The sequence below is a fragment of the Typopeltis vanoorti genome, chromosome 3 (assembly GCF_054136105.1).
Source record: "Typopeltis vanoorti isolate ZY-2024b chromosome 3, IOZ_Tvanoo_1.0, whole genome shotgun sequence".
In the NCBI taxonomy this organism is placed as follows: domain Eukaryota; kingdom Metazoa; phylum Arthropoda; class Arachnida; order Uropygi; family Thelyphonidae; genus Typopeltis; species Typopeltis vanoorti.
Window position 1 is genome coordinate 177,031,309 of NC_143551.1, and position 24,191 is coordinate 177,055,499.

General features: G+C 35.6%; 1 protein-coding gene across 5 annotated transcripts in view; it reads right to left on the reverse strand.

Moving 5' to 3' along the window:
* The window catches only part of LOC150108767 (tetratricopeptide repeat protein 33-like), a 110,129-nt gene that overhangs the window by 54,913 nt on the left and 31,025 nt on the right, over positions 1-24,191 (reverse strand). For all 5 annotated transcript variants that reach the window (XR_016550681.1, XM_090416232.1, XM_090416231.1 and 2 more), the window contains one exon: positions 12,032-12,113. Coding sequence is in view for 4 of the 5 variants with exons in the window: in XM_090416232.1 (XP_090272358.1) it covers positions 12,032-12,113 (82 nt within the window). In the remaining variant the exon portion in view is untranslated. The remainder of the gene's footprint in view (positions 1-12,031; positions 12,114-24,191) is intronic.

Here is a 24,191-nt window from a genome sequence, read left to right on the forward strand (position 1 = left end):
ATTCTGATAACAGTATCATTCCACTCCAACTCTGACAAACCTTGCAATAAACAAATCATTGAAACTTCAGATATTGACATCTACATACCTAAATTTTGATCTCCAAACTATTCCACAGTTTGGTTTTATTAACGCTCCTTACAAGTCTAATAGAGAGGTATATATGCTAGTTTTCTGGCCTGACTATCTACGAGCATTTAACCAGAGGAGTGGTAAAGTAACCAGCCAGAGGGAATGGAATGGATGAGATACTACAGTTCATATTACTTATATATCTCTATGCTGCCAGTATTAATTACCAGTTATTTGGTGTACACTGAGTCTACTAAATTTTATTTTCTAAAAATACAGAAACGCTGAATTATTATTGCATTCACTATGCAAAAGCCAATACCATTAGGATCAACTAATGTGTGCATGCATGTGATTTAAAAAAAAAAAAGGTGTATGTGTACATGTAATAAAAATATATATTTAAGTTAAGGGATATTACATCCCATATTATTTCTTAGCCGAATAAGAAACTCAAAGAGTTTCATGCCGAATATAGAAACTATATGAAGTTCGGCGATTCCACCGAATTGGAATAATCGAACTTCATATAGTTTCTATATTCAGCATGAAACTCTGAGTTTCTTATTCGGCTAAGAAATAATATGGGATGTAATATCCCTTAACTTAAATAAGTTATGTCGATTGAAGTCTTTGGCTTTTCATATATTTAGTAAAAATATATATAATTAAAAACAATACAGTTCTTAATAATTTTCCAGATTTTTGGCATGGAAAGTCCATCATTAAGGTTGAGATTTGGGCAATGCAGAAATACTTCACACCTTTCTTTAAAGGGATGCTCATATATATGGGAACATCTAAGTAGACCTGATTTGTTCCATTTCTTGGAAGTAATATAGGACTAAGGTTCAAAAATGTGTATAGAAACACTTTGGCCTGTTTATCCAAAAGTAGATTAACTTGCAGTTACACAAGAATGAACAGACTCCAAGTAGCTAGTGGAGATGGAATTTTAGCTTTTGGAGATATCATAGGCTAATTGAATTTATAGGTTTGAAAGTTGTAGAAATATTAAACTTCTTTATTACACTTCATACAAGAAATGTGCTCTGAAATGCCTTTCATGTATGGGATGGTGATCCTGTGCGAGTCTTGTCTTCTAACAAAGGGTGGAGAAAAAATGGTTTATAATGCTTCTCTGAATACGAGTGTACTTCAGTGGTTGTTTTTTGGAAGTTAGTTGCTGTCGCGATATAATATATTTTGGTACCGTCGGAATCGAACGCGTAACGGTGGAAGACAAAACGAAGCTAAGTTACTGTATTTAGTTATATTTCATTTTATTTAATTATATTTAGTACTTAAATGTTCTGATGTTTGTACTTTTTTTCCTCTTATTTATTAATTGAATAATTATTAAAGATTAGGGTATAATTTGACAAAACATGTCACAGATAATAATGGCACCTGTGCGAAGGAAAATGGCGGCCAGTAATGAAGGTTCGCCATCGTTATCAAAGAACGGTAGCATAAAAGAAATGAGTCAGTGTACTAGCTGTGAAATGTACGCTTTGCGGAGTGCGGTCGGAGCGTGGTTAGATGATAATAAAGGATTGAATGTGTGTAGAAAATGTAGGGAGAATGCGGAATTGAAGTGTATTTCGGATCGTGAGTGTGATATTTTTGTCAACCTTCAGAATGAAGGAAACAGGGATATGACAGGAAACGGCAAGGTTGTACATGAAAATTGTGAGAGTGTGAATGATAGTATAAATGGTTTCTCAGAGAACAAAAAAGATGAGATAGATGCATTGAGTGAGATCGCGTTGTTGAATAGTGCGATAGAAAGAGCAAAACAGCAGCTAGAGTGCATGAACAAAAGTAGACTGAATGAACCAACCAATAATAAAAGGTATGACAGGAAAAATAGACGTATGAATGTGAACATGAACAAAATGAAGGATAGAGTGCTGTATGGAGACTCGTTAGTACGAGGTGTGTTAGTAGAGGATTTGACAAAATCGTACCAACCTGGTGCGACCATAAAGGACGTAACTGCGTCTATTAGAGAGCAAAAGGAAAGAGTGAAAGAAATGATTGTTGTGGCAGGTACGAATGATTTGAAAGGAGATAAAATGGAAATGATAGAAGACCTGAATGAATTGTTTGAGGTAGCAAAAGAAAAGAGTGAGAGAGTTAGAATGATTAGTCTTTTGCCACGATATGACAGTGAAATGTTTAAAAGGAGGGCTATAATTGCAAATGACTTTATGCGTGGGTTATGTATGACGAGTGGTGTGGAATTTGTGGATGGGTGGAGTGAGTTTGATGGGCGAAAGGATCTATATAAGATGGATGGCTTGCATTTGAATGGTTACGGTGTAAGAAGACTTGAGAAAGTGTTGCTGAATGTAGTGGATGTGCAAATTCAGGGAAACTAGATTTGTTAAGTGGGGGGGGGGGGGGGGGAGTAGAGATACAGTCCTTATGGAGGCAGTTGAATGTAAGAATGAATATAATATGCCAGAGCAAATAAGGACAACAAATCTGAGTGGGATAGTTAATATAAGGCATCAAGGTAGGGTTGGGGCTAATGGGGGTCTTAAATTCATGTACACTAATACTAGGAGTATTAGGAACAAGAAGGAAGAGTTTTTGGCCATGGTTGGCACTTCCAGACCACAGGTTATAGGTATTAGTGAAACATGGCTGACTGTAGATGATATAACTAGTGGGATTGAATGTGATGGGTATAGTGTGTTCAGGAATGACAGAGAGAATAAAATGGGGGGAGGAGTATTGTTGATGATAGCTGATGAGCTCCAGCCAAGGAGAATAGAAGTTGAATTGCAGGATAGAGAAAAGTGCACATTTGAGGCCATTTGGTGTGATATTGTGGCTAGCAGAACTAAATATACAATTGGGTGCTGCTATAGACCAGGTGATGGAAAAGATGGTGGTGACAGTATGCACAAGCAAATAGAAGAAATGGGTGGAAGGAGGGTGATTATTATGGGAGATTTCAACTATGGTCGCATTGATTGGAGTGAGGAGAGGACACACGGGAGGAAGGAACTGGATTTTATGCGGTTATTAAGGGATAACTATCTGCGACAGCATGTAATGGAAAATACTAGGGGTCAGAGAGTGCTTGACCTAGTAATTACATCTGAGGATTTGGCTGTAACAAATATGACCACATTGCCACCAATCGGTGAGAGTGATCATAGGTTCTTAACTTGGGAGGTGGCTAAAGGTGTAGAATTTTCAATTAAGACAGGGTACATGTGGAATTAGCGGACTGGAAAGTATGACAAGCTTAGGAGTTTGATTGGTTCAGTGCCATGGCATGTACAACTGCAAGGACTAGAAGTTGATAGTGCACGGAGGTAGTTAAGAAGTGCTTGCATGAAGCAATGGCTGACTGTATACCTAGAGTCCGAATAATAAATCAAGTAGGGGTTAAATGGATAAATAACACCATTAAGCTTGAGTTGCAAAAAAAGAAACAACTATGGAGGGAATTTAAGGAGAAGGGTGACCGGCAGGCACATGAACGGTATAAAGCACAGGCCAGAAGGGTGACGAGTGTGGTAAGAAAAGCAAAAAAGGATTACGAAAGAACATTGGCCATGCAGGCTAAAGAGAATCCTAAACAGTTTTTTAGATATGTAGCAAGTAAAAGGAAAAATGTACATGGCAGATTGATTTTAAAGAATGCCGATGGTAGGGAGGTAACTGAATCAGTTGAGATAGTTGAGTTACTGAGTGAGCACTTTGCAAAAGTATATCATCCAGGTGGTGACATTGCAGAAACGAATAAACCAGTAGATTATACGGGAATTGTGGTTAATGAAGTGGAGGTGAGTAGTCTATTGCATAACCTCAATGTCAATACATCTGTGGGATTGGATGGTATACCAGCTCGTGTTGTACGAGAAGCAGCTAAAGAATTGTCAGTACCCTTGACCATTTTGTTTAATTTGAGTCTCGGGTCTGGGTTAGTCCCGCGCGGGTGGAAAGAGGGGAAAATAGTTCCACTGCATAAAGGTGGTTCCAAGACTGCTGTAGTAAATTACTGACCGATTAGCATATCAGGAATCATTGTCAAGGTCTTAGAGAAAATAGTCAAGAGGAAAATACAAGATTGGATAGAAGAAAATGGGATACTGTATCGGGGACAGCATGGTTTTGTGAAGGGTAGGTCATGCCTCAGTAACTTGCTCACGTATTATAACACAGTAACGGCTGAACTGGATAAGGGTAATGGGTTTACGGTGATTCTACTGGACCTTGCCAAGGCCTTTGACAGGATTCCACATGGAATTCTAATCAGTAAATTGCAGCATATGGGAATGGACATAGGGTTGGTGAGATGGATAGGAGGGTGGTTGATGGAGAGATATCAGAGAGTGGTTTACTCAGGAGTAGAGTCCACAAGACGGCCTGTGACTAGTGGTGTGCCACAAGGATCTGTTCTTGGACCACTGCTGTTTAATTTGTTCATAAATGATATAGGAAATGATCTGAGAGGAACAGTTCATTTGTTTGCGGATGATGCGAAGTTGGGTAGGGCAATAGTGAATGCAGATGACGTCAAAATTTTGCAGGATGATTTGGATAGATTGGAGGTCTGGGCTAAGGAGAATGGATGTCAGTTTAATGTGGCAAAATGTAAGGTTATGCATTTTGGGGTGAAAAGATTGGCGGCAGTTTACTGCATTGGTGGAACCGTGCTCCAGGAAATTGATGAGGCACGAGATTTAGGAGTGTTGGTAGATAAGGAATTGAAATTTAGGGGACACATTGCAAAAGTGACCAAAACAGCTCATCAAATCACTTGGTTGCTGAAGAATACGATGACAAGCAGAGACAAGCAGGTTATTGTTCCTCTGTATCGAGCCTTGATAAGACCCCATCTAGACTACTGTGCTCAGATTTGGTCACCTAGGTTTCTTCTTGATAGGGAGGAGGTGGAGAGGATCCAGAGGCAAGTGACCAAGATGATAGCAGGTCTGTGGAATGAACCGTATGAGAACAGGTTGAGGATTTGTGGGTTGCAAAAATTGGTTGATAGGCGGAGGAGGGGAGATATGATTGAGACATTCAAATTACTGAAGGGTTTCTATAAAATTAATTCAGAAGATATTTTTGAAAACAGGGCTGGTTGTGGGAGGACTAGGGGACATCCATGGAAACTGGGCAAAAGTGTGGTTAGTAAAGGTGTTAGAGCTGGGTTCTTTACTTTTAGAGTAGTGAATGAGTGGAATGCGTTCCCTGCGTCTGTGGTGGATGCTGTGACAGTGAACGAGTTTAAGGCGAGGTATGATAGATACTGTATGAATGTCAAATAGTTGTGATGAATATGATTTGGGGCCTCCCTCGATGAGTCCAATGACTCCCTGGAGTTGCCTGTAATAATAGTAATAATAATAATAATCTTCATTAACATTTTGGGATTGTAACTGTTGAGAATGGCAGTTTCTTTAGCTGTAGAAATTTCTTTTTGAAGTAGATCAGATAAAAAACTGATAAGATAAGCTCTGGAAAGAAAGTATTTAATAATGCCATATTTCTCTGAGGGATGGTGAGTTTGATAGATATATCTGACTTGACTAAGTTCTAATAAGTGAAACATGTTAGTATGAGGAATGATAATCTGATAGGAAGGGACAGAAACAAAGGGAGTATGATGTTTAATCATGGAGATTGAGCATGGCAAGAAGGAAGAGCACTATTGACAACAGCAGGGGAATTATGCCTGCACAGGATTGACGTAAGGGCGGGGGGAAATAGAGGCAGTGCTTTTGCAGAAGTATGGTGTGAGGTGGATGTTGAAGAAAAGAGATATTTAGTTGGATGCTACGATATGTCAAGGAATATGAACAGTGATAATGGAATGTATGGGTAAATTGACTTAGTGAATAAGAGAAATGTAATCACTATGGGTGATTTTAATTACAGTAATTAAGACTGTGATGAGATAATATGTGATAATAAGGAAAACGAATTTCTTGAAGGACAAATATCTAAGGCATTAGGTAATGGAGGAAACATGAGGATCAAGTGTGTCTTAGATCATATCAGAAGATATGACTGTGAATGGGGTGCTACATCTCGCTCTCTCCAGTAAGAGAGAGTGAGAGAGACCATGAGGTGATTACCTTGATAGCAGACAATCATGAAGATTTCCGAGGAATGGATATAGCACGTCAGTAAGTATGTTGCAAACAAAAGAAGAAGAAATGAATTGGAAGTTGGATGCTACGATATGTCAAGGAATATGAACAGTGATAATGGAATGTATGGGTAAATTGACTTAGTGAATAAGAGAAATGTAATCACTATGGGTGATTTTAATTACAGTAATTAAGACTGTGATGAGATAATATGTGATAATAAGGAAAACGAATTTCTTTTTCATGAGGAAACATGAGGATCAAGTGTGTCTTAGATCATATCAGAAGATATGACTGTGAATGGGGTGCTACATCTCGCTCTCTCCAGTAAGAGAGAGTGAGAGAGACCATGAGGTGATTACCTTGATAGCAGACAATCATGAAGATTTCCGAGGAATGGATATAGCACGTCAGTAAGTATGTTGCAAACAAAAGAAGAAGAAATGAATTGGAAGTGAAAGGTTTTTAATATACATTGCTAGGTAGCAACACATCCTAAGATGATGACAGTATATGTAGCAGTCTAAAAGGTGTGCTCGAAGAGCGTACAATTGCTGAACAGTGTGCTGTTGTGCATTTGTGGGTAAAAGGACTTCCTGCAAAGAACATTCATAAAGAGACATATGCTGTTCACAGTGAGAATTTTTTGTTGAATGTAGTAGTTCCCAATTTTTGTATGCTTAAAGAGTGATCTGGTTGACTGTTGAGATTGCAACAGAAGCAACTATGAGACTGGTGGAACAGATTATCTGTTTTGCCTGTTGCAATCTCAACAGGGCAACCAGATCACTCTTCATTTTGAAGTGTCAAACATTCTTGCAAAAATTTCTGGACCCAGTTATGACATGCTGAATGTGACAAACATTTCTTGCTATGAACAGCATATACTTCTTTATTAATGTCCTTTGCAAGGAGTGTGCAATAGGATGTTCTAATGATCTAACCCAGTAGTTCCCAAAGTAGGTGATACTGCCCCCTTGGGGGTGCTGGAACAATCTGGGTGGGGGAGGGGGGGGTTGCAGCCTCATGAGCAAAAGGAGGGGGCAGTGACAAAGGACAAACATTATGTGCTGAAAAAAATTTATCAAAAATTTGATGATATAACTGTTGTATAACGTAAGTAAAGGTCATAACGGTTGCTTTATTTTTCCAAGGAAATGTACAAAATACAAGTTATAGTCAATCGACGTTGAAGTCGGACGACTGATCTTAACAAGCAAAGTGTTGGTGGGCGTGCACTTTGAAGTGATTGGGATTTTACAAGTCCAGTATGCAGTGGCAGGAACATGTACATGTTATGACTTGTTCACTGTATAATACTATAAATATGTGAGATGTATGAAATCAGTTTTAGATTGTTTCTGAATTGTGGGACAAGCAGTTAGGAATTTGATGTAGTTCATAAAAAAAGTTTAGTGCATATTCGATACCTTACTTATTAGGTATCGAATATTCATAAAAAAAGTTTAGTGCATATTCGATACCTACCTACTAGGTATCGAATATTCACTAAAATTTTTATGCACTACATCAAATTCCTAACTGCTTGTCCCACAATTCAGAAACAATCTAAAACTGATTTCATACATCTCATGTATTTATAGTATTATACAGTGAACAAGTCATAATATGGATTACATGAATTACACACAAAGCAAATTATTGTTGTTCCAATCAAAGAGCAGGTTTCACGTGAGTATTTTTAAACCTTTTCTTATAAAAATAATTTGGTTTAGGTACGTGAGAAATTGCATTCTAGCAATTTTGTAAATGTAACACCACTTTATTCAGTAGCCTACAAACAAAACATTACCTATGTGCCTGATTTGCCAAAAAGTTTTTTTCAAATGAATCTATGAAGCCTTCAAAGACTAGAAGAACATTTCACAAAAGTTCATGCTGAATAAAAAAAATAAAGATTTATCGTATTTTCAAGCACTTAAAGAAAAATTTTTGAAACAACCAACATTGGCAGGTATGTTTTCAGCAGCATCCAAACCAGATGATGGATTGCGTGCCTCTTACATTTCCTCACTGATTGCTAATTGATATTTCATGCATTGGAAAAGGTTTTTAAAGAAAAAGAAATCCCTCTGAATAATATCGTGTCAGTTGCTACTGATGGTGCTCCAGTGATGGTAGGGTACTATCACAGTTTTATTGCATATTTCAAAGAGGCGGTGCCAAATGTATTCACTGTACACTGTGCGATTCATCATCAACATTTAATTGCCAAATACCTGAGTGATCGCCTACACAGCTCTTTACATTATGTAATTACAGCAGTCAACAAAATCAAAAGTCATTCATTGAATGACAGATTGTTTAGACAACTTTATATTGAAAAAATGAAGAATTCAATCGCTTGCTGCTCCATACAAAAGTTCGTTGGCTAACATAGGGTGCCTGTTTGAATCGATTTTATAAACTCTGACTCAGTGTTACAGTTTTTAGAAAATAGAGATGATTCTTTACGAGCCAACTTGATTAATTTCAAAAGTGACATAGCTTATCTGACAGACTTGTTTAACAAATTTAATGAAACAAATCTCAGCTCCAAGGAGATGAGCTGAATTTAATAAAAACAAAAGCTGTTATTTCTGCATTTGTGTCAAAACTTGTCCTGTACAAACAAAACTTAGGATGAGGAGAATTCAGCCAGTTTCCAAATCTATCAACAGTGGAAAAATGTGATGAAAACGTACTCAGTTATTATCAGCACTTGAAGGCTCTCCACTGTGATTTCTATCAACAATTTAAAGATATTGCTGAAATGAAAACACCTGATCCGATTTTCACATGATTTTCTTTTATATGTATGAGGTAGGGCTGGTCAGGTCTTAGAAAATAGTTTCCAGGGTGGGTGTGTGGGGGGGTGCTGAATAAATTTTTTTTTTTGGAAAAGGAGACTGTAAGCCAAATAAGTTTGGGAACCATTGGTCTAGCCTATAGCATAATACACAATTGTTTAAATTTTTGGAAAGTGTGCATGGCAGGGGCTCAAAGAACTGAACCACTCTCAGCACAAATAGAGCCAAAAGAGTCTGGCTTTGCAATATCTCATTGTTATCTGCATTACAGAGAGAGAAGACATGGTAAACAGGATTGTTACTTCAGATGAATCATGTGTTCATGACTACCAACTGAAATCAAAGCATGCTTCACTGACAGGTAAGAAGTTCAAAGTTATGCCATCACCAGGAAAGCTTATGCTTATAGTCTTTTGGAATCCACAGAGCTTCGGGATGCAATTTGCTGAAAATGTCCCAGGCCTACTGACAAGAGGGATATTCCTTCAGTATTACAATGTGAGGCCTTACACAGCTACAGGAACCCTGGACAGAATCCAACATCACTTTATGACTCTGACCTTGCCCATACCAATAAGGCAATAGGACTCAATCACCAAGTCTTAAGCACTGTTCTAAGTGATGGGATATGCATATTTCACTTATTTTTTATAACCATCTGTAACTTACTGACTTTCCCCTCGTACATAGATCTCCAAGGTTGGCGATTATGAAAGCTTAGTAGTATAGCATGGAATGAGAAGTAAAGTAAAAAATGATGTGCTACTTGGGCACTGATTTAAGCACTAATTAATAACAGCAATATAATGATAAATCAGTTAGGTATAAAATGGATGAATAAAGACATTAAGCATACAATCTGAAGAGGAAACATTGTGGAGATAGTACAAGATGAATAATGGAATTAATCAGTTGCATGAGGAGTACAAAGAGCAGATCAAGAAGGGAGGGAACTCAGAATGTACAGTATGTGTGTTGAGTCAATCAGGCACGAAGAATCCTGGAGTTCTTTCAATATATGGAAATAGAAGAAAGAATGATTTATGGGAAAATGGTTTAATGAATGAAAAATGAGACATTTTTCATTCATTAAATTGAATACCTCAACTACATTCTCTGCTGAATGCTGAAGAGAATGTAATTGAGGCATTCAATGATCAATTCATCATTGTATTTCATCCTCATAAATGTAACATCAGAGACCTGAATAAACAAAGAATAGAGCAGGGGTGTTCAACCTGTCGATCGCTCTGCGATCGACAGGTTGATCTCGTGTATTCCTCCTTAAAAATTTAATTAAAACTGAAAACATAATATTTTATTTATCATTATTTTGTATTATTTTTTAATTCGCTTTAAGTGTATTGCTTTTGTTTATTTATTTTTCGTTAAAATTGTCAAATCAATAATTTTCTTATAAGTCCGGGTAAATGAATTAATTTGGATCAGTGGAAGTCAAACAGCGAGCCAAGTGAATACAATTATAAGCAAACTGTAAAAACTCGATTGTAGCTTAAATATTAAATATTTCAAAGCACATTACATCGATTTTTTACTTAGGTTAAGTCCCATGTGAATATTGTAAAAAAAATAAATTTTGTTTGTCTCGGTATAGTTTGTATTAGATGTTTTTGTAAATAACTCATTTGAAGCTAACTGTATATACTGCTTTAATAAGAATATGTTAGAGTGTTAAAAAAAAAAACAAAAGCAATGTTTTTGTCGCCGAAGCTGTACATGGCAGCATTAGAAAGATTGTTATTGAAACATGTATGAGAAAGGCTTGCAGGCTCTAAGTGTAAACATCTCCGAAGTCAGTCAGAAAGAGTTCAAAACAAATTTCCGATGGCCGGCAACTTACAATCAAAAGAAAGCGGAGGAGAACAAAGAGGCGTGCTGAACTTGAAACTTAAGATGAAAGACTCATTCCAATTCTTTGGGGGTTGCCAAACTTCATGCGAGGTCCCAGAGGAGGCCTAATAAAAAGGGACTGAAGCAAGCAGAAAGGGTCCCGGTTCCAGAATTGAACCTATGAAATTTGGAGGTGGTGATGGTATGATCTGGTCCCACCATGTATATTGAATTCCAAGAGGTATCTGAACATACTGGACAATGCAATGCTTTCTACTTTGTGGTGTTTCTATAGAACCGACCATTGTCTCCTTGAGCAAGACAATGCACCATGTCATAAGGCTGCTGCTGCTGTAACTGCATGGTTTGTGGACATGAACGTCACTACACATCACTGCACACTCTGTGGCCTAGTCAGAGCCCTGATGCCAACCTTACTGAACATCTGTGGGATGAACTAGGGTGTCGGGTGATGTCAATGGACATCCACCCGCACAACAGTCCAGGATCTCATTACATGCCTACAGGAAGAATGGTCCAAAATTCCCACTGATTGCTATTGTATGCTTGTGGAAATGTCCTGTAGGACTGCTGCAGTTATCGCAGGGCACCATGGCTGTTTGTTCCTCATACTATGGTGTTCATTGACTTCTTTCCAAGCAGCATATATATTATATGAGTGGTGACAATGAGCATTCTTGAGACTGTTTTATCAGTTTCCATTTTGTAACTTCTTCAGTGGGTTCATACAGCTATTTTCAGCAGTTTTGGTATATATTAATTATTATTAGGAGCAGCTGATTTGGAATGTTTAACTTCTGAGTTATGATCCATAGCTTGTGACCTATGATATGGTCAAAGGTTTCCAGTAATCTACAAATGCCATGCATGTTTCTATGTTGAATTTGCAATGCTTTATTCATCGGGATTTTAAATGTAAAAGATGGGTCAATGCATAATCATCTTGTTCAGAATTCACTTTGTTATTCAAAAAGCAGATCTTGTATAAATGATTTAGCTGTGAATTTCAAGGTAATGGATGGAGAACTTAGAAATCTGTCCAAAATTTTACCCTCCACCAAAAAAATAATAATAAATAAATAACAAAAGCTGACAAAGAATATTAAATATATCCACATTCAGCAACACATATCATATTAATTTTAGTAAGCCTACCTGAGCCTTCATTTCATATAATATTTCATCACTTGGAGTTAACCTAATAGCTTGTTCCCATTTCTTTAATGCTTCCCAGAATCTGTTAAAGAAAATACCTCTTTCTTATGAGGAAAGATGTACACTGAATCACATATTGCTGTTAAGATTTAAACAAAAAAAAAGAAAAAAAGATGGCAACGCATAAAATTTAGTTAATAGAAATGCTCGTCAGGAGTAAAGGTGAAGAATAAATATTAAAAAATAATGGGAAAAGAATGAAAGACAAGCTAAAATTTTTTTTATTATTATTAGGAACTACTGTAACTTAAGATTTTAATATAGCCAAAAGAACAGTGATACATAGTATCATTTTAATTACTGATTTACATTCTTCATTCATAGTAAGCACTTTTCTATCATAGATTATGCAGATTTTTTACGAGTTTCAGAAATTTTGATATTCTGTTTAATTTTAATGCAATGGAAAGGAACAATACTGACATCCTAGTAGTACCATTAAAACAGTCTAATGATAAGTTTAAGACTACTGTCTTTAGTTAGCCATTGCTGCATATGCAATCTGTGCATAATACATTATACTTGCTTAGTTTTACACTTATAAGAGTAAAGTCTATAAGAGAAACAAAAACATACTAAATGGGCATGAAATAATGATTCTATACTAAATAAAATGCACAAGGTACAAAGTGCAATATTTTGTTCAGCAAAAGCCTACTTTTACTACAAAATCAATCCCAAAGGCTAACAAATGTACTATAACTTTAAAATTCTACTTATTAAATTTTATTCTTTTTTTTTTTTTAAAGAAATACTGAAAGAGACATACTTTAACATCCTCGAGAAGAAATAATTTTTTTAAAATGATCTTAATTACTTTTGGAAGGAAAAAATAAGAAACCTTTTACATTTATGTGTTCAAATAATATGAATATTAATGAATAAATGTTAAAATTTAAATAAAACACACTGTACACATTTTTAAATACAGTTGTTGTGCATACATAACTATTGAGATGTAGTTACAGGGTTGACACTGGGGAGTTTTCATTTGTTGAGAACAGGAGGAAGGAGCAAAGACAAGGGCCATCCCTGGAAGTTATGAAAGGAAGCTATGAGCAAGAGGTGTGGTTGAACCATGGAATGCACTGCCTGATAGAGTGGTGAGAGCATAAACACTTAATGGGTACAAGGAGTGGTATGATAGACTGTTTTCTAAGGTGTGCCTCCCACAATGAGTCTTATGACTCCATGGAGGCCTGAATCATAAAAATTATAATAATAATATATTTGTTGTGCAACAATTATGAGCCAGTCCTTCATTAAACTACACTTACAATCTTTAACCTTCCTACCAGCCAGGATGTATATATACATCTAGCAAATCCTGGATACAATCAAGTTGAAAGAACATGGATAAGAAATGCAAGTAGGCTGTCATATCCATTACGTGGTGCGAATGGTGCGATAATTCTTCACATTGAGAACACGTAACCAGATTAACTGGCTAGCTGCTGTTGGATCCTACTTCTTCTCAATCTATATCTTGGATCCGACATATTAATCATTATGATGTTCTTAAACAAAATAGAAGGTTGCTAGTTGATTTCTAATTCAAATATAGAGAAAATTTATATTTAAAGACTGCGCCACTCTATATCTGAATTAGTTCAAGAACTGAAGAAAAACCAACTCGCAACTATCTCTCTTTTTAGGTGTTAATATTATATATACTGGCCGAGCATATTTAACTTATTTATCTCTCCCGCTTTGGTTTGAATATTTTATGAATGGTGCAGTAGAAGAGATTCAGGCAAAATACAACTTTTGATTAACAAAAACAAACATTTAATTTTAGAATCACAAATTTTACACTTAAGATCAAATCACTAAATGAGTTATTATAAACACTTTAGTCTTTCTGATAATACAGTCATATATAATTAATATTATATATACTGGCCGAGCATATTTAACTTATTTATCTCTCCTGCTTTGGTTTGAATATTTTATGAATGGTGCAGTAGAAGAGATTCAGGCAAAATACAACTTTTGATTAACAAAAACAAACATTTAATTTTAGAATCACAAATTTTACACTTAAGATCAAATCACTAAATGAGTTATTATAAACACTTTAGTCTTTCTGATAATACAGTCATACAAACTCAGGCAATGGTAAATCTGTTACCTATAATACAGTCTTCTCACAGTTCCTTAAGTTCCAAATACAATAAAAATAGCAGTAATACCTCTTCACAAACAAACACTTAATTTTACACTTCAGCTAATTCTCCGCTATAGTTACTGTTAATATAAGGAAATTCTAGGATGAAACTCGCACACTTCTCTGTATAGGAATATTAATGGTTGGAATAATCTTACCGATAATCCTTTTTCATCTACTTATACATAAACACTTTTTATAACTGTAACCACTTTAAACAGTATACGGCATTCACTAAATAAATCTTCTAAGCAATAACTGAATTAATCGTCGGTCACTATACACATAAACAAACGTTCTTCCATGAAATACTACCGATCATTTATGAATTAAGGCAATACACAATAATTCCTTAACTTGAGGTTTTATATGCACAGCTGTTCATTCTTCCTGCATTCATTTAATTCCTTAGGCAATATATTTCTAAGCACAGCTAAGGTAAACCTCAACTTTACAGCCTCTACTATTCGCTAATAACTCTGTTCTTTGCTTCAAGGTTCTGTATGTCCTTGAAAGGTCGGCCCTGAAATTGAATCTCAACTCAAATATCGTTAGTCTATTTAGTAGTCACTCAGCTGTCTTCCGTAGCTATAATTGTTATTCTACAACTTATTAGCTAACCACCTCTCGACTAGTAGACTTTATTAGCTGCTTGAGTGACTTGCTGACTCACTATTATCGCACTGTGATTCCCGAATGCCGAATGCTCCGATTCCAACCTAATGCCAATTCTCTCTCTCTCTTAATTCATCTAATCTCCTCCTATATTTTCTGCGTTCTTCCTGCCTAAATTGTTCTCGTGATTTCTTTAACTAAAACTGTTTTCAATAAGCTTTCAACATTCTCCTCACGTGGTGTTCCAAACTCGTGCAAGCTATCTAACATACGCTTCCATGACAACAAAACAAAATATAATAAAATTGAGCTATTGCATAACGTTAAACTTCTACCAACAGGAATAAATAGAGAATATTTACATTTCAATTAATGCGCAGTTAAATTATCAAATACAAACTCTTATATTAATATAGCAATAAATAAAATAAACTTAATAATATTTAAATACAGTCTTTTCATTATTAATACATATATCTGATTAAATAATTAGATATTAGACAAAATTAAAGTAGTTATATGAATATCAAATTGTAAAATAAGTTGTTTACATTAAATAATATTTACAAGTCTAGCCTTTGTGATGGAAGATCATGTTGGATTCTGAACCAAATAATAATTACTCTAATCTCTATATATTCAGAATCCAACACTGCTGTGTATAGCAAGAAATGCAGTTCCCTTGCTGTATGCTAGGTAACTAGAATCTTAGTTATAATAGACTAAGTACCTACAGATTATTTGTTTTTTCTACATCTTTTTATTGCATAATTATAGTTTTTAATATCAAGATAGAATAAGAGATCCTTTTATACTTTCTTCACTTAAATATTGTATCACCTTGGAAAATCAATGTCAATTTTTTGTGCTAATTCTGTTTAATCTTTGATCTCTTAGTCAACAACGCATTTTATTTCTTCTTGAATAATATGATTCAAGATAATTGTTTTCTAAATTTTTAAATTAACATTTGAATATTAAAAAAAATAATAAAATGAACCCCATATGTTCCAAAATTAAGCTTTATTCATGTTTTTATTCGTACTCGTCATTCGAAGTATACTTCACAGGTCTGCATTTTTATGATTTTGCTTTATAAAGAACTAAACAAGAATGTTTAATCATGTCATGAAACGAATTATCTTTATAACGTAATCTGCAGTTCATAGTGCTTCAACTTTCTTTCCCAGAATCACTCATTACAACTTCACATAAATGGTTATGAAGTAAACTGTTATGTAGATATTTTCTGTAGTTAAGATATTATGTGGCAATTTTAAAGTAGGAACACTTTTGCTATAATTTATCATTCAAAATATGTATAGGTTCATGTGTCAAGAATGAAATTTCATTTCCAATTTTTCACTACAGAATCAAAATTATTATCATCAATAGAGGAAGTCCTTAACAGAAGAAATTTCAGGTAATACAATTCACTTTTCAAGTTAAGTCAAAAGATCACAACTCTGCTACACTTATCGTCATTCTTATAATTATTTCTGATGTTCTGTTGGCAAAAATAGCAAGAAACAATCATGTGCATTTTCTTTTCAAAAAACATCACTCAGTGAAAAAGAGAATACTACATATTTTTATTATTAAGAGAGACCATACTATTTGCACCAGCTGTCATACCTGTTCTTGAATTCATTCACGCTACTTATAAACGCATCATCCAATGGCAATCCATTCCAATCACGCACTACTCTACGAGTGAAAAATCTAGCCCTAACTCCCCACACACACACACACCTCCTTGACAGCATTCATTCTCAAATTCCATGGATGCCATCAAGTCTTTGATTTCTTCATCAGTCTTTCCCCACCTTCCATAAAATGAAAAATTCTATCTACTGAAATTCTGTATAACCCTTTCAGAAGAGTTATACAGAATTTCAGAAGTTTGTAACTCTTAATCATATCACCGCCTCTTTCCTAGTGTCTGCAGCATACAAATTCTCAATCTGTCTTCATAATCAATATTCTACAGTTCTAATATATCATTTTGGAGATTCTCTGTTGTACTCTCTCTGCACTGTATCAAAATCAATATGGAAACCTGGATACCAGACCTGTGCACAATAGTCCAAGTGAGGTCCTATTCTGTCAAAAGCCTTAGTAAAATCCAAAAGTATCATGGTGTATCCATTCCCCTTGTCTAGTTCAATGGTAACATTATTATAGAATGTAAGTTACTAAAACATGACCTTACCTTAGTAAATCCATGCTGTTTGCTGCAATTCACTGAGAGAGCTAACCAACTTTTCCAAAATAATTTACCACCACTCCTGAAATACTGATTGGTCGATAGTCAAAAACATCAGTCTTTGCACAACCCTTGTGCAATGCGATTACCATACATTCATTCTGTTCACATGGTTAGCCTAGTGGCTTTGCACTTCACAACCATATGACTGGGGGAAGGAGTGTCCTAGGCTCGATTCCCGTCGACGACATGAGCAGCTGAAGGATCTTCCTCAGCCATAGTTCACTGGCCCTGTGAACACACAGGGATACAGCCAGGAATACTTCGAGGCATAGGGGGGGGTGACCATTCTATCCTCTTATTTCATCTCTTATCTCTGTACTGAGACTTAAATTATATAGTCTGGTCAAAGGAATTGCAAGTCCAGCTGAACACCCTTTTAGCATCTGTGCTGATATCCCATGAGTTCCTATTGCAGAAATCTTATTCATTTTGTGCAACAGCTCCAGTACTTCCTCCTCATAAACATGAGTTTCTTCATACAGTGAAAAGGTAGCAGGAGTTCAATGTTGCATATAGCCTGACAGCTTTTAGCAAAATGGCTATTCATTATTTGAACAATCACTTCTGCATCAGTCACCTGCATACCATCTGCATTCAGTAGGGTTATTCTTTTAAATTCATTCTTTCTTTCACTTGCAGCATAATGATAAAACTTGCAGAGCTAGTTTCTTTTCATACTTAGACTTAGCTTTCTGTACAACATTTGTGACTCTTCTGGCCTGCTGCTTATAATTATCATAACTGACATCGTCCTTATGCACACAGTATTCCTTCCACATCAGCCTTTTCTTACAAACCTCTTGCTTGATAAGTTTAAGCATCCATTTCACTCCTACCTTATTTATTCTCAAACTTTTGGGACACATTCTGATATTGCATTATTTAAGTATTTTTAAACACTTCCCATCTAATAACTGATACCATGGCACAGAACTCTGCATATCCCTCAGGTGGTCATCATTTCCTACTTTGTAGTTCAGCATGTAACCTTTTCTGAATGGAATATTCATAAACTAAGCCACTTCTCAAGTGAGTACCACATGATCACTGTCACCAACCAGAGGCAGAATAATTATATCTTTAAATTGAATCCTCCCCACCTCTGATACTATATTACTTTTTGACCTCAAGTTCTTTCTGTCACATGCTGATTGAGGAAGTTTTCTTGCAACAGCTCAATAAATTCAGTTTCATTCTTTTCATGCAATTTCATTGCTACCCAATCAATGTTTGGATAATTAAAGTCTGCCGTCATGATTACTTTTTTTTTTTTACACTTATTTATTTGGTGATGCATTTCTTCATCACTAGCAACTGATCCACCAGGTCTGTAACAGCCCCACTACGTATTTGATCTTGTTATACTCCACCTCACACCAGATGACTTCAAACACACTGCCATATAAGAAACCACTGATAGTATTGCAGTCATAGGTCTCAACTCTAAGTGGATTCAAGTCATCTGATATCATTAGCAGCACGCCCCCACTCCTCATCAATTTTGTCTATCCTTAAAAATACCGTAATCTTTGCACTTGATACCAGTTAGTATGTTTGCTTCTTATAGCCAGGTCTCACTAATGCCTACGGTATCAGGTTCCAATATATTAACCAAGGCAACTAACTCTACTCCTCTGTCTCCACAATCATTCCCATCATTAACACTGTTACCTAACATTGTCACTCTTTCATACAGATTCTCATGATTCCTCCCATCAAAATTCAGTTCCCCTGACTTGCTGGGTCAGGTATTACATCAATTAATAATTTTTCAAAACTCCTGATGCCAAACGCATTTAAGTGTAGGCCATCTTTCTTATACAAATCCAGTCTTCCCTCAAACTCACTGCACACATCCAAAAACTTGCAAAACTAACAATAACTATTATAATTATTGTTATAAGATATTTTCTTGTAGCACAAAGAAGAAATCACTGCACATTTGAAAATATATTTATTGCTAGTTTAGATACATAGTGTTTTTGAAGTAGCTATACTTTTACTACAATTTTACACTAAAATGCATGCACATGTTCTACAAGCAGTTTTGAAAATAAATTATCAGAAATATCTGCAGGTTGAATTGGCAGGTAACATCCCCTAAAAATAAATAAACAAATAAAAATATAATGCTCATAACACATATGTACTTTTTTTTTTTTTTAAAGTAAATCCTTCTTTCTTTCCAAGAAAACTGTATCAAATAATTTATAATTTTTCTATAATAAAAATAAAACTGATTATTATAAATCATAATCACTTACTTATCATTACTCTATAATAAATAAGTACTCTAGTATTTATTTATTATAGTTAAATAAATACTAGAGAACATACCTATAAAAGAGTATGTTTTCAGTTATATCTTAAATATAAGTAAAACCCTTTTTTACACTTTCCAGGGGACTGATGGAAAAAAGTGTAAATAGCAGGAAACGTAAACATTAAAAAAGGCTAAAAGATGACTTACTACTAGTATGTGACTCTACATACTAGATTACAAATTTAATAACTGAAAATAAATGAATTTACAATTACTTACATTTATCTATTTAAAAAAACCTTTAATTCTTGATTGTTTTTGCTTTTCTGCTTTCTTATAAGTTCCATTTGCCTCTCCATAGTGTATAAAGCATTAAATGCCCCATCGTCGCCTGATGCACTTGCAATATACCACCTCAATAAGAGATAGCTTCCATTGCTTCTTTACTAGTAGAGATGGTAGGTTCTTGATCACGGTCTTCTTCAACCACTTCTTCCTCTTCTTCACCAAGGTGGTTGGAAAGGATGTCTTCTACATTTGGTACCATTGATGTAATCACGCCAGCATCAACATAGTCTTGAAATGAGGAAGACTCATCCATCACATACCAGTTGTTGGGTTCTGACATATCTTCTTCCTCCTGTAGTTGTTTTCTTCTTCCACAAATGTAACTTCTGCCTTCTGGAAACAGTTGGATATGGTTTCAGGAGTAACATGTAACCATGCTTTGGCACATAATGCATGGCATCAAGGATTGATATGGTCATTTGTTTTGGGTCCATACCATTATCATGCATAAACACAGCTTTTTCAGCAAGCATTTTTCTATATTTCCATTTAAATACATGGATGATGCCCAGATCTAATGGCTGAAGCTCACTTGTACAATTAGGGGGGGGGGGGGGGAAGAATACTAATCTAATGTTTCTGAGCTGCAGGATGGTTTCAGGGTGTGCAGGACATTTGTGTAACAGTAGCAGTATTTTGCAGTGATTGGGCCCCATTTTAACATCCAGAGCATGAATGGTGGATGTGAAGATGCTGCTGGTCATCCATGCTATGCTGTTGGCATCATACTTAGTAGGCAGATTTTTCACGTTCTTAAAACACCTTGTCTTTTTAAATTTACCAATTACCAGTGGAGGTAATTTTTCTGATTCATCAGCACTGACCATGAGCAAAACAGTTACCCTCTGCTTGATGAGTTTTCCACCGTGACACTTCTCTCCTTTAAAACAAATGTTTTACTTGCAGAATGTTATAAAACAGTCTAGTTTCATCAACATTGAAAATATTTTTCGGTTCGTAGTCCTGTACAATTTCCCCCTGCAACACTATTATTTTCTCCACACACTTGATTATACACAATATTGTGACTAGTCCTGAAACGATCATTTGACACAGTAAAACCATTAATCCCCAACCTCGCAGCAAATTCAAAGGCTTTGGCTCTGAGTATAGTACCATCGACTGGAATACCCGATGCTCTTGTAGAAACAAACCACTCCACCACAAGTTTATCCAATTCATCGTATGTCGATGTCCAGATATATTTTCGTTTTTTTGAAAAGCACCAGATTGCTTTGCATTGAGTTCAATGCTTGACCTGTTTTTTTACTATCGTGTTTAAAGTGGACATGGAGAGTCCAAGATCTTTTGCTAATTGCGCACGTGTTCTGGCATCCCAATCTACACGTCACAGAATTGCCATCTTTTCTTCTACCGAAATATATTTTCTGGTCTTTTTTCTTCATGTTACTAACATGGATCATCCACCACCACAACTTGAAAGCAACTATCACACGCTAAATCACGTAGCAGAAATTCTGCAATATACCACGTGCTTCTGAATTGCGACTACAAACACCAATACTGCAAGCTATTGAAGTGATATTTCATGAACTGTGGTTTATTCACTGATATCTAATATTCACGAGTAACAACTGTTCTTGGTAGAAGTGTGAATGCGATTTCACAATTTGTGTATGATCCTTGTACACTATTTCAATACAGCACTGTGAATGTGAAATCACATCACAACACGGGTGCCACGAGCTACTGACAGTTTAAAATTACCGATAAGAAAACTTCATGGTATCAATTTGTACTGTGATTGAAAAATCACTGTATCACTCATCACTACTGCAAGCGTGCAAGTCATAGTGATGGCAGAAACGAAACTACAGCCAAAAGCAACGGCATCTGAGAACAGAAATGCGCAGATTTCCACAGAAATCAATTTGAATGAGAGGAAATCGATTTGAAAATCAGTGTTGCCATCCGAGAAAAAAACTAAAATCACGAGAAATAACGACCACATCAACTTGTTAATGGTGGGAAAACAATATATCGTAAGAATAGGCCTTAAGACCGGACCAATGGTAAATGGCAGGAAAACGTAAATTGCGGGAACATAACAACGGAGTTTTACTGTATTTCTATTTAGGATATAACTGTAAACAAAAAAGACACTTTTGATGTATTCTGCACTATTGCTCACGGCTCTTTAGTGTACCTTCTGGGGAAGTATTCTTTCTCAACAGCAGTGAGAGTAACCTAAGCTTTTAGCCTTTTCAACTAGCTGAGAGAATTATTATCTGGTATTTCTAAGACAGCTTATTTCAGAAATGGCAAACTAACAGCAGTAAAAGTAGTATTATTTTGAATTTTTTAAAGGAAAAAAACTAACACTAACGAACTTTTTTTTTTGTGGCAGATAGATATATAACGTAGTATTTATAAAACTTAGAATAATTAGAACAGCTGAAAAACTGATCGTAGATTGCAAAGAAACAGTTCAGAATTAGAAGTACCTGTTCAACTTTCTTCAAAAAGATAAAATGAAGTATCAGATTTTAAATACTGTCTGTGAAAATTTCCAAACCAGTAAAAAATTGGACAGAGTAGGTATTTATAAATTCAGTTCCAGTGGTAGAGAGAAAGGGAAGATGCATTGGAATTCTTCATAACGAGGAGCCTAAATTTTAAGCCAGTCAGTGTATAGGATATCTTAATTCCCCCCCCCCCCCATTATATCTACAGTGGTTAAGCACTGGATATTATAGGAATGTGCACCCAACAAAAAAAAACATCTGTTGCAATTTTAAAACAGAAGGCAAATGAGTTCATGCTAAAAAATATTACTGTATATAGTTTTGATATTAAATATATCAGAGTAATACAATTTAACATCATTTGTTCATAAAAACAGAAAAACTATTTTCTAAAAATGAAGTGTAATGATGCATATAATGTTATTTTTCAAGGAAAGAAAAAAGTTCTGTTTCATTTTAGTAAATGTTATTTGAAAAAAAAAAAATTTAACGTAATGATTTTCATTGCCAGAATTTGAAAATTGGGGTGCTTAAAGTTCAAAGCTGTATAACTAAGAGGAGAACTCCACATAGCCTTTAAAGGAATGCGGAGAACCGACCAGGACTGCTGACCTAATGTCCAATCCTCACTTTCTTGTAGTTCACCTTATTGGGTATCTACTTGGATAACGAACGAACAAGGATGGGCTGACAATTTGGGATATAGCCGACCAAATTGAATTCTTATTGGTTAAACCAAAATAAAAAACGATGATATAACATGACAAAATTTCATGCCGGCTGGGGTGTCACCCCGGTTAAACAAGGCCCCTGTTGTTTTCGCCAGGGAACCAGGGCGAAAAACGAAAAGTCAGCTACTGGAGCAAATCTGAAAACACACCAACTCAACATCAGAGATAAAGATCGGTACTATCAACATAAGAAGCCTGAATGGCAAAGAAATGGAGCTAGCTGAGGAATTAGATAAGTACCAGATCGACATAATAGGGGTGACTGAAACAAAAAAAGACAAAAACTGGCGAGATCTACCTGAGCAATAAATACAAAATGTTATATTCGGGCAATGATAATCAAGGAAAAGAAGGAGTAGCCATAGTATACAACACAAAATATGAGGCTAACCTTCTTGAATGGCAGTCAGTCTCAAGTAGAGTAATGTGGGCAAATATGAAAATGGGGAACTGGACAATGAGACTTATTTATGCCTATGGTCCCACAGAAGGTACTAAGTAGAAGTGGAGGAATTTTTTTAGGCTTTAGAAAAAGCAACTGACACAATGAAAAAGGAAAAGTTGGTCCTTGTTGGGGATCTAAATAGCAGAGTAGGAAATGATTGTCAGACACAAAATATTTTGGGAAAATTTGAAGAAAAGAGCAAAGCTAATGATAATGGCAAATACTGTTGGATTTCTGCTCAGAACATGGACTGGTTATTACTAACACCATGTTCCAACATAAAAATGTGCAAAAATTTACATGGAGAAAAGTGGCAAGCAATTAGAAAAGTCTCATTGACTATGTTATTGTTGATAGTGATGTTTTCTCCCTGGTGCAGGACACTAGAGTGTACAGAGAATTTGAAATTGGAAGTGATCACTATTTAGTATTCAGCAGGATAAAATTGAATTTCATGTTGAAAAGAATAACATGTAAGAAAGTTTTACAGCGAATAAAAGTTGAACAGCTCTCAGATGTGAACTATAGACTAAAATACACAAAGATTATTGAAGAAAAAAATGAAAGAGTTTGAGAACAGGAATCAAACCTTGGAGATTCAATGACAAGCCTTGAAGAAAGTGCTGATTGATTCAGATAGAGAGGCATGTGGTGAATTTGTCTGCAAGGATAGAAAAATTAGAACTCCATGGTGGACACAGGAAGTTAAAGAGGCAGTGAAGGAAAAGAAGAAAGCATATCAAAAGTTCCTGGCAAATAAGTCAGATTGTGCTCTT